Source organism: Hemiscyllium ocellatum, chromosome 39, assembly GCF_020745735.1.
Source record: "Hemiscyllium ocellatum isolate sHemOce1 chromosome 39, sHemOce1.pat.X.cur, whole genome shotgun sequence".
Classification (NCBI taxonomy): Eukaryota; Metazoa; Chordata; class Chondrichthyes; order Orectolobiformes; family Hemiscylliidae; genus Hemiscyllium; species Hemiscyllium ocellatum.
Window position 1 is genome coordinate 20,712,238 of NC_083439.1, and position 14,912 is coordinate 20,727,149.

The 14,912-nt window shown below is 40.8% G+C and overlaps 1 protein-coding gene across 3 annotated transcripts in view; it reads left to right on the forward strand.

Moving 5' to 3' along the window:
* The window catches only part of cep152 (centrosomal protein 152), a 78,515-nt gene that overhangs the window by 19,937 nt on the left and 43,666 nt on the right, over positions 1-14,912 (forward strand). For all 3 annotated transcript variants that reach the window (XM_060852806.1, XM_060852807.1, XM_060852805.1), the window contains exons 3-4: positions 2,299-2,402; positions 4,821-4,935. In XM_060852806.1, the coding sequence (XP_060708789.1) occupies positions 2,299-2,402; positions 4,821-4,935 (219 nt within the window). The remainder of the gene's footprint in view (positions 1-2,298; positions 2,403-4,820; positions 4,936-14,912) is intronic.

Consider the following 14,912-nt stretch of genomic DNA (forward strand, 5'->3'; position numbering starts at 1 on the left):
TCCTCTCTCTCTTGCACGCGCGCTCTCTCCACACTCTCGCGCGCGCTCTCCACTCTCGCTCGCGATCTCGCTCTCCTCTCTCTCGCGCGCGCGATCTCGCTCTCCTCTCTCCCGCGCGCGCGATCTCGCTCTCCTCTCTCTCGCGCGCGCGATCTCGCTCTCCTCTCTCTCTCGCGCGCGATCTCGCTCTCCTCTCTCTCGCGCGCGCGATCTCGCTCTCCTCTCTCTCGCGCGCGCGATCTCGCTCTCCTCTCTCTCGCGCGCGCGATCTCGCTCTCCTCTCTCTCGCGCGCACGATCTCGCTCTCCTCTCTCTCGCGCGCACGATCTCGCTCTCCTCTCTCTCGCGCGCGCGATCTCTCCCCCTCTCTCGCACGCACGCGATTTCTCTCTCCTCTCTCGCGCCCGTTCTTTCCTCTCTTGCGCGCGTTCTCTCCCCTCTCGCGCACGCGCTCTCTCTCTCCCCTCTCGCACATGCGCTCTCTCTCTCCTCTCTCTCGCGCGCTCTCTCTCCCGTGATCTCTCTCTCCTCTCTCGCGCGCTCTCTCTCCCGTGATCTCTCTCTCCTCTCTCGCGCGTGTTCTCTCTCCTCTCTCTCTCATGCGCGCGTGCTCTCTCTCCTCTCTTGCGTGCACGCTCTCTCTCCGCTCTCTCTCCGCTCTCGCCCGCTATCGCTCTCTCTCCGCTCTCGCCCGCTATCGCTCTCTCTCGTACGAGCGCCCTCTGTCTCCTCTCTCGCGCGCGTTCTCTCTCCTCTCTCTCTCGCGCGCGTGCACTCTCTCGTGCGCGCGTGCACTCTCTCTCCTCTCTCTCGTGCGCACTCTCTCTTGCGCACTTCTCTCCCACATTCCCTCTCTCTCTCTCCCCCCCGTGCGCGCGCGCGCTCTCTCTCTCTCTCTCTCTCTCTCTCTCTCTCTCTCTCTCTCTCTCTCACTCCCCCACCCCCCCCACACACGCTTGCGCTCTCTCTCTCTCTCTCTCGTGCACGCTCTCTTCTTCTCTCCTCTTCTCTCTCTCTCCTCCTCTCTCTCACTCTCCTCCTCTCCCCCCCCTCCTATTCTCCCCACATTCTCTCCGCGTGTGTGCTCTCTCTCTCTCTCTCTCGCGCTCTCTCCCCCCCCACGCGCTCTCTATCTTCCCCCCCTCCCCCTCCCTCTCTCGCTCTCTCTACCCCCCGCGCGCGCTCTCGCTCCCTCCTTCCTGCTCGTAAAGTGGGAAGCTGAAGTTTTTCTTTTGAATGAGAGTTTTTTTAATTGCAAATTTAGACTTGGTTTTGTGGAGGTATGTTGTGTCCTGCATTTTCGAATCCAGTCCAGTGTGCACTTGAGCTTTTGCATTATGCAGAATATGCTAGTGTATGATTAGGAAAACTTTATTGTTGAAAATGTGTTGCTGGTTAAAGCACAGCAGGTCAGGCAGCATCCAAGGAACAGGAAATTCTACGTTTCGGGCATAAGCCCTTCATCGGGAATGAGGAGAGGGTGCCAGGCAGGCTAAGATAAAAGGTAGGGAGGAGGGACTTGGGGGAGGGGCGATGGAGATGTGATAGGTGGAAGGAGGTCAAGGTGAGGGTGATAGGCCGGAGTGGGGTGGGGGCGGAGAGGTCAGGAAGAAGATTGCAGGTTAGGAGGGCGGTGCTGAGTTGAGGGAACCGACTGAGACAAGGTGGGGGGAGGGGAAATGAGGAAACTGGAGAAATCTGAGTTCATCCCTTGTGGTTGGAGGGTTCCCAGGCGGAAGATGAGGCGTTCTTCCTCCAACCGTCGTGTTGTTATGTTTTGCCGGTGAAGGAGTCCAAGGACCTGCATGTCCTCGGTGGAGTGGGAGGGAGAGTTAGTGTTGAGCCACGGGGTGGTTGGGTTGGTTGGTCCGGGCGTCCCTGAGCTGTTCTCTGAAGCGTTCCGCAAGTAAGCGGACCGTCTCCCCAATGTAGAGGAGGCCACATCGGGTGCAGCGGATGCAATAGATGATGTGTGTGGAGGTACAGGTGAACTTGTGGCGGACATGGAAGGATCCCTTGGGGCCTTGGAGGGAAGTGAGGGAGGAGGTGTGGGCGCAAGTTTTACATTTCCTGCGGTTGGCGTAAGTTTTACAAACTTTATGCTGATAATGAATGTAAAGTCAAGCATTTTTTGGTTTTAATACTAATGTTATTTGTATGTATTCCATTTTAAAGAAACAAGGTTAAAATCTGTTTTCTTGGAGTGAGAATTGATAATGTACTATTCAATAGAAAATTAGCAATGGTATCTCTCTGACTTAATAACATTTTATGAATTGGTGATATTTTTAATCTCAGCTACATCAGTTACTGATGACTGGTCTTCCAGATGACATGCTGGAGGATAGCAGAGACATTTCTTCTCCAGAATTGAATTACTCTGGCTGTAATGCCAATAATGGGTAAGCAAAAAGACTTTATGTGCAACATTGATTTTGGAAAGTAATTTTATGTATTTAATGCAGAATTCAAGCATAATAGACAGTATTTCACTAAATATAATTATACAATGGTGGTATGGACGAGACCAATCCTCTCAACATATCAAGGAATTTGCTTAGAACCTAACGTTTTCTTATTTTAAAAGCAAATGCTGCACATTGCATTCCAGATGCAATTCGATTGGCAAAACTATCAAGCTTGAATCAAAACATACTTTGTACTTGACTATAGTGTAGAAATAATCAGATGAAAGGATTGGAAAAACTAACTCTATTGGAAAGCTTATCAGAATGATAGATTATAAATAACAGTTCCAATATCATAATACTGAATAAACACACTCTTGGTAAATGTAAATTTGGTAAAATAGATTGTCTCACAGGCAGTCCTAGCAGCAGGAAGAGAACCAAGCTTTTAGGTGTAACAGACAGGAAAAAGAGCTTCCACATCCAGCTTCAAGACCCCAGCTACTGCTATTGAAAACTAAACTAATCTTAAAAATTCAAGTTCTGTGGGAACTTGTGGCCAGTCATTCAGATTTATTCTATTGTTGCAACTTTTTTTTTTAAAAACCCAAGCCTCAAAAGGTGTTTGGCTTAAAACAGACCACTCTGCACCTCCTCACTTCCTCTTCACATCTGCAGACCTCATTTTTTACTTTTAAAAAAAAGACAAAATACACCTCTTAAAACCATAGTATCGTCACGTAGGTGATAATTGTTAAGGAATGTGATGATCAAAAATGCAACCTAACAAAATTTGTTCTGATGACAATATAAATATTAATTACAAGTTTTTATGCCTGAATGTTTTATGCAGAGAAAATGACTATTTGCTGACTGATACTACACTATCTAATGCAATGGGAACATGTCAGTTTCAGGAAAGAATGCAACCACTCTACAAGTTTATTGCCCCTTTGTTCATGAATTAGTTAGATCCCTTCAAACACAGCTTCTAAAATACATTTATTATTTGTGTTTGTTACTAGTCTTGTATGCCCCTTGTCCAAGAAAAAATCTAATTGATATAGAAGGAGTGAAGTGAAGGATCACCAGAATGATTCCTGAGATGTTGGGTCACCTCTGTAAGGAAGATTGAGGAGACTTGGGCCTGTTTTCTCTGGAGTTTAGAAGAATGAAAGACAATCTTGTAGAAACCTAGAAAGTCATTAACGATATAGACAGTGCACATTCAGAAAGGATGTTTATCGTTACTGTGGGTTCAAGAAAAGGGAACATAAGCTCTGAATAAACTAAATAATTTAGGACTGGGATGAGAAGGAAATTCTTAATTCAGGTTGAAATTCTCCACTCCAGAGGACTGTAGAAGTTGTCATCAAGTTAGGTTCAAGACCGAAATTGATGGATTGATAGAATTAATTATGACATTGAAGTATATGGGCATAGCATTTGAATATTTAAGTGAAGCATATGGTCAACCATGATCTGGCACATCAGAGCAATCTCAAGTCGCTGACTGGCATGCATGCATACCTGATCAGGGCACAGGTTAAATAGATTTGCAGGAATTGTAATTGGGTTGACATTTTAGAACTGGGAATTGTTGACTTTGATTATCAAATCGTGCAATATATAGGATAGGTTCAAAGTTGTTAATGTAGATCGTTTTTTTTTAGTTCTGGACTAGAAGCTAAAGAAAGAAACAGATGAGAGAAAACGACAATTAGAGAACGCATAATTGTTTTCTTCTGTGCTGAACTTTGCTAGATTTCTGCCTAAATTACAAGGAGTTGGTTGATCATTTGTCTCCTGAGGCTGTTTCTGACAACCACATTCCCATGTATCATCAATTCTTGCCTTCAAAACGACCAAGATCTATCTATTTAGTAATATTTAATGAGCTGGTCTGCCTTCAAATTAAGTGAGAAAGTAATATCCCATTGTTGCTATCTTTAATCCTCTTAGTTCTACAATTGGACCTTGGAATGTGCACAAACTCTCTTACACTTTATGTAACTGGATAGATGTAATGTGCCTCATAATATAAGAATACTAATGCGCAAATGTTTTAGACAGAGACATTTAACAAAGCGTAAACGCATTTTTAGCTGGCCACAGCAATACATGTTTTTTTTCTGCTGTGTCAGTCTTTTATATTTTTTGTTTATCATAAAATACAATGAAGAGAAATTTCTGGATATATTTTAAAAGCTTTTACATTCTTGGAATGTATTTTTTTTAGTACTGCAGGAGCAGCAATATCACTTTACTACTGTGCACTACTGTTGTGCCTTGTGAGTGCCGCACAACAAAGTAATAGAACTAGAATTTTATTCAGTTTGATGTCTAAATTATTAACTTGCATAGATTGAAAATATAAAATTTGTTACGTTTAATTAATCATTATCTTTATAGTGTTGAACAAACCTGGGAAGAGAAGAGAAATTGGAATGAACAGGAAGTAAGCAACAATGAAATGGATAAAGATAATTATTCTAATGACTTTTCAGTATATAAAGGGCAGAATGGAGTAAGTTTATTTTCAATTGATCTGTGTGCATTTTAATATACCAAACTTTAGTAATTCTATATTTAGTTAAAATCGATATTTACTTTATTCAATTTAAATGCTATGTATTTGAGCTGTTCAAATTTAACACATTTTAATGTAATTTATGACAATTTATTATCTTGCATTGGAGCAAATAAATGTTTTCCTGGTGTGACATGCTGCCAGGGAGTAATGAAAAGACACTTGTATGCATTTCATGTGGCTTTTAATGCTTGCTTTCTGGGCCCAGTATTCTGGTTTCCCTTGATGAATGGCAATTTGTTGAAAATTGCAGTAGAAATTCCAGACCTCAATGTAATAATCAAATTATTCCAAAATGTATCTTACGGGTAGGATTATGATGAACATTTTATACATTATCTATACCGAAAGACTATGTGTACGCAGCTGAAGGTGAACAAGTAAAAGATCATGAACATAAGCATTTGAAAGGCGGGGACTAATTAAGGGTAGTCAGCATGGCTTTGTGTGTGGGAAATCATGTCTCACAAACTTGATTGAGTTTTTTGAAGAAGTAACAGAGAGAATTGATGAGGGCACAACGGTGAATGTTATTTATATCAAATTTAGTAGGTGTTTTACAAAGCTCCTCATGGTAGACCAATTAGCAAGATTAGATCTCATGGAATACAGGGAGAACCCGCTATTTGGATACAGAACTGGCTTGAAGATAGACAGGGTGGTGGAGGGTTGCTTTTCAGACTGGTGGCCTTTGACCAGTGGATTGCCACAAGGATCGGTGCTGGGTTCACTGCTTTTCGTCATTCATATGATTTGGATGTGAACATGGGAGGTATAGTTAGTAAGTTTGCAGATGACACCAAAATTGGAGATGTAGTGGACAGCAAAGAATATTACCTCCAAGTACAACAGGATCTGGATCAGATAGGCCATTGGGCTGAGGAGTGGCAGATGGAGTTTAATTTAGATAAATGTGAGATGCTGCATTTTGGAAAGGCAAATCAGTGCAGGACTTATGCACTTAATGGCAAGGTCCTAGGGAATGTTGCTGAACAAAGAAACCTTGGAATGCAGGTTCATAGTTTTGAAACTGGAGTTGTAAATGGATAGGATAGTGGAAAAGGCATTTGGTGTGTTTTCCTTTATTGGACAGAGCATTGATTATTGGAGTTAGGAGGTCATGTTGTAGCTTGGCCACTTTTGGAATATTGTGTGCAGTTCTGGTCTTCCTCCTATTGGAAGGATGTTGTGAAACTTGTAAATCTTGACTGAACTCTTTCAAGGATATTGCTAGGATTGGAGCTACAAGGAGAGGCTGAATAGGCTGGGGCTGTTTTCCCTGGAGCATTGGAGGCTGAGAGGGGTGACCTAATAGTGGTTTATGAAATTATGAGGAGCCTGGATAGGATAAATAGACAAAGTTTTTTTTCCCTGCGGTGGAGGAATCCAGGTTTAGGGTGAGAGGGGGAAAATTTGAGAGGCCTAAGGCGCAATTTTTATGCAGAGGGTGGTGCATATATGGAATGAGCTACCAAAAGAAGTGGTGGAGACTAGTACAGCTACAGCATTTTAAAAGGCATTGGATGGGTTTATGACTAGTTTAGAGGGATATGGGCCAAGTGCTGACAAATGGGACAAGATTAGGTTAGGCTATCTGGTTGACTTGTATGAGTTGGATTGAAAGGTCTGTTCCAGACTGTACATCTCTGTGACTCTGAGTGAGTCACTTCTTGATCAGTGGAATCAAAATCACAGAAATGAGCATAGTACATGTATGCAAACATTTGCCACGGATTTCCAAATGTGGAGACTAACAAGGGTGCTGTGGATGAGAAAGTATGTGATTCAGACCATTACCGACTGCCTAATTCATACACTTAACCTTACAGCTATTGTGGCTGCATTAATGAACTGACTTATGGTAATGGGCAAAATGACGAGTTTCATGAGCAGCTGGGGAAATGGCAGGTTACCAATATTGCCAAATAACATTGGAGTAGAGGGAGCACCATCCTGACTCCTGCACAACTTGAATTGCATCTGTATTCCCTCAAATTGGTTTAAGTATTCTTAAATTCAGCTATATACTACACAAAACTGCAACTTTTTTTTTAAAAAGCCACTTAATTATCACTAATAGCTAGTCTTGATTCAAGTCAAGAAGACTGAGTTTGAAAATGGAATTGCTATCCAGGTGCTGAAGGAAGTTTTTCCTCAAAGCTTGCAATTACATTGTCCAGGAGATGTAAATCAAATTTTGACCCTACAGCTAAAGTGTAATTGGAGATAACATCTAATGATCCAAGCATTGACAAATCTTGTATTCAATGAGCATGAATATAATTCTCAAAATCTGAAATGATGTAGAGAAGATTGAGAAAGTTAAATTGCAGGGCAGAATTTTGATTCTTTCAATGGAATATGTATAACAAAGGCATCATTTACTGTTTGATTTTTCATCTTTTCATAATTAACTGCATATTAAAAGCTTTTCATCCTCCAGGGCACACCTGAATTCATTGTTTTCTGTTTCCATGCAATAATTAAAACTTTATCTGTGACCATCTCCTATTTATTTGCTGGACTAAATATACAATCAAATTGAATGTTTATTAAGTTAGGGGCTCATATGGCTGCTAAATCAGATTATAAATCAAATATATAAATTAGAATTGCATGTTAATATACTTGAGATGTTCTAATATAAAAGTTCCTTTTCATTTCATCATTTGAAATTTCAAATAAAAGTGTTGTTCATAAAGCTGAACAAAAGAAATCTAGTTAACGTTTTAGCACAGAATGTATCCAGCTGATTATACTAAACCCACAATGTCTCATTGCAGAATTGGGCAATTTGGCCCATTTGAATCCCCACATCTAATCTAAACTAATGCTCCAATTACTTTCTAGCCACTTTAATATTGTTATTTTAAAATCATGCAATTTCCCCTTTAAAGACCTTGTCAAAAATCCTATATTCTAACCAATCAAGCTGTAATTTGTTTTTGTAATCTCCCCTTTTAATTATTGTGATTCTCTTAAACATCATGATAATAGCCTGATTTCCCAACAATCCTGGTGTTGTTATAAACCACTTATAATTTTTGTAACCTCATTAGTTTTTTTTAAATTTGCTAACTTTAAGTATTACTGTGCATACAGCCTTAGTCTCTAACACATAGATTGAGGTTGATCTCACAGTTCCACATGTACTTCACCATGCACAATATCAGTCGTCAAGCATTTCCATTATTTTTGCTGCTGGAAGCCAGGTGGCAAAAGAAGACTGCATGCTATTAATGGGCATTGCCAACTTGTTAAGACAAGTTTCAATTTAGTGCAGATTGACTATCATTGCAGAATAAAGTCAATATAGTGGTAACATGTTCGCCAATGAATACGAAATATCCTAGAAACTGATGATGAGTGCAGCCACTATGGTACGGTACTAAAAACATTAGGAGACTGTTTAGCCCCTTCAGTCACTGCAAATCAGCTCAGCTGTCCCCCTCCTCTGCCCATTCTCTCTTGACCTGCGGTTTTTCTTCGCATGCTTATCTAATAGGTCCATGTAGAACAAAGAAAACTACATGGAATATTGCCATGCTCCTCCAGTATGCAACCAACATGACCTGACAAGGATATTGAAGCTGGTTGTAACAGATGTGACCTTTCATGCCTTCACACTGTCGGCTGCTTTCAAATGTGTCTAGATGTCCAGAAGCCTACGTGCAGCGTGACCAGTGGCAGAGTTATGTTACAAGCTACAAGGTGAAGAAATAATGTTGAGTGACAAGCCTGGATTATCGTAAACAAACAAGAATGTACACACTTGCAAATTTTTTGTTCACAATTAAAAGAAATGAATGTTTGTTTTGGATGTCACCAAACTGATGCATAGTAAATTCAAGTTTCTCTTGAAAAGCATGCTTTGGGCAAAGAAAGTTGATGAGCTGAAGGTCATTTTGAAAATTCAACAGTTTTTTTACTCTACTACTGTAACAGAACCCAAAGGATTGTGGATACTGTTCGTTGCAAATTGAGGAATCCGCTGACATGACTAACACCGTCTACCTAATTGCTTTTGTATACATGACCTTTAAAGACAGAACAGCTAAAAAGGATCTTCTCACCCTTTTTAAAGAGAGAACAGAAGGTGATATTTAAAACAAATTCAAAGGTGTATGTGCGCTTGAGAAAGGCATGCAACTAAAATGGTTTCCATCGCAACTGATGATGCACTGATTACGACTGTTGCATTTTGCCGAAATGATTCTGATTCTCCTTTTCTGTCAATTACTGCTATATAATCCACAGGAAAGCATTAGCAAGTTATGGACTTTGTTGTGTCATGAAAGTTGTACTTAAGCTTATGAACAATTTGAGCAAGAGTTTTTCAGCACTACTTTATTAAGTGTTTGCTTGGCAAACTCACTGCTGGCTATAGTGAAATAATCCTCCATGCTGATGTGAATTAGTTAAGTCAAGGGAATACCGTGCAAAGATTTTTAGATCTGATGCCTGAAATTGCCACATTTCTTAAATCAAGGTATGAAATGCAGCCTTGATCAACTTCACGTTAATTACAGAGATTAAATCAAAACTGAACAGGTTGAACTCTGAACTGCAAGAAAAGGACAGACATGTAGCACACAGGGTCAGTACTGTGGATGCATTATAAAATGAAACTGAGTCTGTGGGTCTCCAAATAAAGCTGTGTAGTACAGAAGCTGGAGAAAATATTGATGGACTTGAGGGGCAGGGGAACAAAGATGAAGAAAAGTCATTCCACCCAGAAAACATCTGTTCGTACCTGAGGAAGTTAGCAGAGGAACTCAACAAGTGATTTTGGAAGCTACTTGCCATGGAACAAATTATCACATTTTGTTTCAAATCAATTCTTTCAACTATGCATTGATGTGTTAGTTTCCATAAGGTGCTTGATTTACAAAGCAATGGAATCATTAAAGGAGATAATTGCTATACAAATGATTATTGAACTGAAAGTCAGTTCAAAAGACTGATTTTTGAGGACTCAGAAACCAAAAAATACCCACTCCTGTCATCCTGTGCTTTTAAATTGAAAACTTATTTTGGCTCCACATTCCTCCCTAAAATGAAGATAATCTAATCCAAGTATTGCACCCATCTCTCAGATACCCATTTGATAGACTGTATAGAACCAGCAGTCATTAACTACAAACCAGATTTCATGGCACTGGCAGATAATATGCCGATGCAGGTAGGTTGAGACTTGGTAGCGGATAAAGTCAATAATTATACGTACTTAATTTTAGGTTCATTTATGTAGTTGACTTGGATGTGAACATATAGATATGGTTAATAAGTTTACACATGACACCAAAGTTAGTGGTGTAGTGCACAGCAACGAAAGTTATCTCAGTACAGCTGCGCTGTGATCAGATGAGTAAATGGACCAAGAAGTAGCAGGTATAGTTTAATTTAGATAAATGAGAGTTGCTGCATTTTGGTACGGCAAATCAGGGCAGGATTTGTACACTCAATGGTAAAGTCTTGGGGAGTGTTGCCAAACAAAGAGAACTTTGGGTGCAGATTCAGAGTTCTTTGAAAATGGAGTCACAGATATACAGGGTAGTGAAAAAGGCATTTGGTACAATCACCTTTATAGGCCAGTACATTGAGTGTAGGAGTTAAGGAGGTCGTGTTACGGTTATATGGGGCATTGGTTCGGTCACTATTGAAATATTGCATTCAGTTCTGGTCTCCCTCCGATAGGAAAGATGTTGTGAAACTTTAAGGATTAGAGGAGATTTACAAAGATGTTGCCAAGTTGGAGGGTTTGAGCTATTGGAAGAGGCTGAATAGGTTGGTGCTATTTTACCTGGAGAATCGGAGACTGAAGAGTCACCTTATAGTAGTTTATAAAATCATGACAGGCATGGAAAAGGGTGAGTAGTCAAGGTGTTTTCTCCAGGTTGGGGGAGTCAAAAATTCGAGGATGTAGGTTTAAGGTGAGAGGGGAAAGACACATTACTGTTATACTTTATTTTCAGCATAAATCATTTAAATAAAAGTTTACTATAGCACAAGCCCAAAATGTTGAAATTATTTTGAATGTATGTGGCTTGTACTAAACAGTTGTGAGAGTTAGATACATAAGAAAGAATAATTTTATCATGTTTTATTTCAAGAGTAATTTGAAGGATTCTGCTTCAGGCTTCACTTCAAGAACCCAACTGTTGCCAGAAAATTAAACTGCAAAGTCAGTTTGCCTGAAATCAAATCGATCTTCCATCTCAGTCAAAACCATCACTTCAGCAGAGAATAGACTGCTTCAGCCAAGCTCTTTTACATTAGGACAACTAACTAACTGCTGATCTAAGAATGATACTTGGTAGCAGTGGATGCAGACATCATAGAGAATTAAACAGGGTTTGCGAATCCTAGCCAGTGGGATCTTTCACAAGCTAAGCTTATAATATGCATAATGCAGCAAGTCACGAAGAGCATAGATAGGATAAATAGACAAAGTATTTTTCCTGGGGTGGGGAGTCGAGAACTAGAGGGCATAGGTTTAGGTGAGAGGGAAAAGATTAAAAAGTGACCTAAGAGGCAACTTTTTCACGCAGAGGATGGTGCGTATATGGAATGAGCTGCCAGAGGAAGTGGTGGAGGCTGGTGCAATTGCAACATTTAAAAGGGATCTGAATGGGTATCTGAATAGGAAGCTTTGGAGAGATATGGGCGAGATTAGGTTGGGATATCTGGTCAGCATGGACGAGTTGGACCAAAGGGTCTGTTTCTGTGCTGTACATCTCTATGACTCTTTGACTCTACTTAAACTGGACGTAAGAGAAGCTTTTTCATGCAGAGAGATGTTGACCTCTTTTCCATTAAACTACATGGAGGGTGGTACATGTGTGGATTGAGCTGCCAGAAGAGGTGGTGGATGCTGATAGAATTACAACATTTAAAAGGCACCTGGATGGGTATATGAATGGGAAGGGTTCAGAGAGAGATGAGCCAAAATGTAAGTGGATTGGGAAAATCAGTTTGGTAGTGGATTACATGAAAAGGAATTTGTGGAATGTCTATGAGATGGCATTTTAGAGCAGTTTGTGGTGGACCCTACTAGGGAATGTGCAATATTGAATTTAGTGTTGCGCAATGAGGCAGACTTGTTAAGGGAGCTGAAGGTGAAGGAAGCTTTAGGAGGCAGAGATCATAACATAATTGAATTTACTCTGCAATTTGAGAGGGAGAAGATAGAATCAGAGGTAACGGTATTACAGCTGAATAAAGGCAACTACAGAGGCATGCAGGAGGAACTGGGAGGAATTGATTGGGACAGGAGCCTAACAGGATAGACCGTGGAACCACAATGGTAGCACTTTCTGGAAATAATTCTGGAGACACAGCAGAGATTTGTCCTGTGGAAAAAGAAGCATGGTACAAGGAGGATGAGTCAACCACGGCTGACTGGGGAAGTCATGGATAGCAAAAAAGCAGAAGAGAAAGCATATAATATGGCAAAGGGCAGTGGGAACTGGAGGATTGGGAATCTTACCAACTCTAACAGAGGACAACAAAAGGAGGGCGAAGATTAAATATGAGCGTAAGCTAGCCAATGATACAAAGGAAGACTGTAAGAGGTTCTTTAGCTATGTAAATGGCAAAAGTGGACATTGGGCCGCTGGGAAATGACGCTGGAATGATGGTAGTAGGGAGCAAGGAAATGGCTGAGGAACTGAATAATTACTTCACGGTGGAAGACATGAGTAATATCCCAAAAATTCAAGAGAGTGAGGGGCTGATCGAAATATGGTGGCCATCACCAAAGAGAAGGTGCTCGAAAAACTGAATGGTCTGAAGGTGGATAAATCATCTGGACCTGATGGACTATAACCCAGAGTGTCAAAGCAGATAGCTGAAGAGATAGTGGAAGCATTAGTGGTGATCTTTCAGGAATCACTACAATCAAGAAGGGTCACAGAGTACTGGAAAATTGCTAACATGACACCCCTGTTTAAAAAGGGAGTAAGGCAAAAGATGGAAAAATACAGACTAGTTAAGCTTAATCTCGGATGGCCTGTGGGTAAGATACTGGAATCCATTGTGAAGGATGAGATTTCTAAATACTTGGAAGTATATGGTAAAATAGGGCAAAGTCAGCATCATTTCGTTAATGGGAGGTCATGCCTAATAAATCAGCTAGAATTCTTTGAGGAAGTAATGAGCAAATTTGACTGAGGAGAGCAAATGGATGTTATCTACCTGAACTTCAAGAAGGCCTTTGACAGGCTACTGAGTGAGGCTAAACGTGGTGTTGGAGGGAAAGTGCTAGTATGGATAGAAGCTTGGCTGTCTGGCAGGAAGTAAAGAGTGGAGATAAAAGAGGCCTTCTCAGGATGACAGCCGGTGACAAGTGATGTTCTGGAAGGCTGAGTGTTGGGGCCACAACTTTTCACTTTATACATTAACAATCAAGATGAAGGAACTGTGAGGACATTTCTGGCTAAATTTGCAGATGAAATAAAGATAGAGAAACAGGTTGCATTGAGGAGGTGTTGAGGCTGCAGAAGGATTTGGAAAGGTTAGGAGAGTGAGTAAAGAAGTGGCAAATGGAGTATAGCTGGGAAAGTGTGAGGTCATGTCCTTTGGTAGGAAGAATAGAGGCATGGACTATTTTCTAATGGGGAGAAAATTCAGAAGTCTGAAGTGCAAAAAGACTTCAGAGTTTTAGTCCAGGATTCCCTCAAGGTAACTTGCAGGTTGAGTCAGTAGTTAGGAATGCTAATGCAAGAATAGCATTTACTTTGAGAGGACTTGAATATGAAAGCACGGATGTACTTCTGAGGCTGTTCAAGGCTCTGACCTACCACATTTGGAGTATTATGTGCAGTTCTGGGCTCCATATCCCAGGAGCGTCTTCAGAGGAGGTTAACAAGAATGGTCCCAGGAATGAAAAGCTGAAAATATGAACAACGTTTGAGGACTCTGGATGGAGTTTCGAGGATATGAGAGGATCTAATAGAAGCTTATAGAATACTAAATGGCCTGGACAGAGTAGATGTTGTGACGATGTTTCCGTTTCCATTTCCATTTGGAGAGACTAGGACCTGAAGGCCACAGCCTTAGAGTAAAGGGAAGACCTTTTACAACAGAGAGAAGGAGAAACGTCTTCAGCCAGAGAGTGGTGAATCTATGGAATTCACTACTACAGAAAGCTAGGTCATTGAGTGTGTATTTAAGACTAAGATGGATAGGTTCTTGATTGTCAAGCGGATCAAGAGTTATGGGCAGAAGGTTGGAAAATGAGGATGAGAAACTTATCAACCATTTTTGAATGGTGGAGCAGACTCGATGGGCTGAATGGCCTAATTTCTGCTCCTATGTCTTATAGTCTAAATACTGGCAAATGGGACTAAATTAATTTAGCATATCCAAACAGCATGGATGAGTTGGACTAAAGGATCTTTTCCATTCTGTGCATTTGAGTGTCTTTGCCACTAAAACTACAAACAATTTATTCTGTGTTTTTTTCTATGGAGATAGATTCTGGATTGTATTTAATTCAAAACATGATCTTATGCCTGGAGATGTTGGAATCCATCGAATATGCAAGATGATTTGAATTATGCTGTGTCTTGCAATTGTGTTGAGAATCAACAATCAGGTGTCTTTGGCTCTTCAAGCCTGTTTTACTATCCAATAAAATCTTGTCTGGTCTGTCCATGTTATACGGACCATGTCTTTTTATGTTGTGATGTTGAGAAAATTGTGGACTGAAATGAGAGAGAGGTGTTTTAAAACTAGTTCTGAAAGTGAGTAACCTGACAACCATTGTAGGTTGTCTGGACAATTGTCTCAAAAGGAAGATGATTTGGAGCCAAAAGGATGCAGTTTTTATTAGCAACGAGAAATTAATTCATTGACTAGACACCAGTTATTGATGACTGAGTCTTTTTGCCTGCCAACAGCTGTGTGATTTG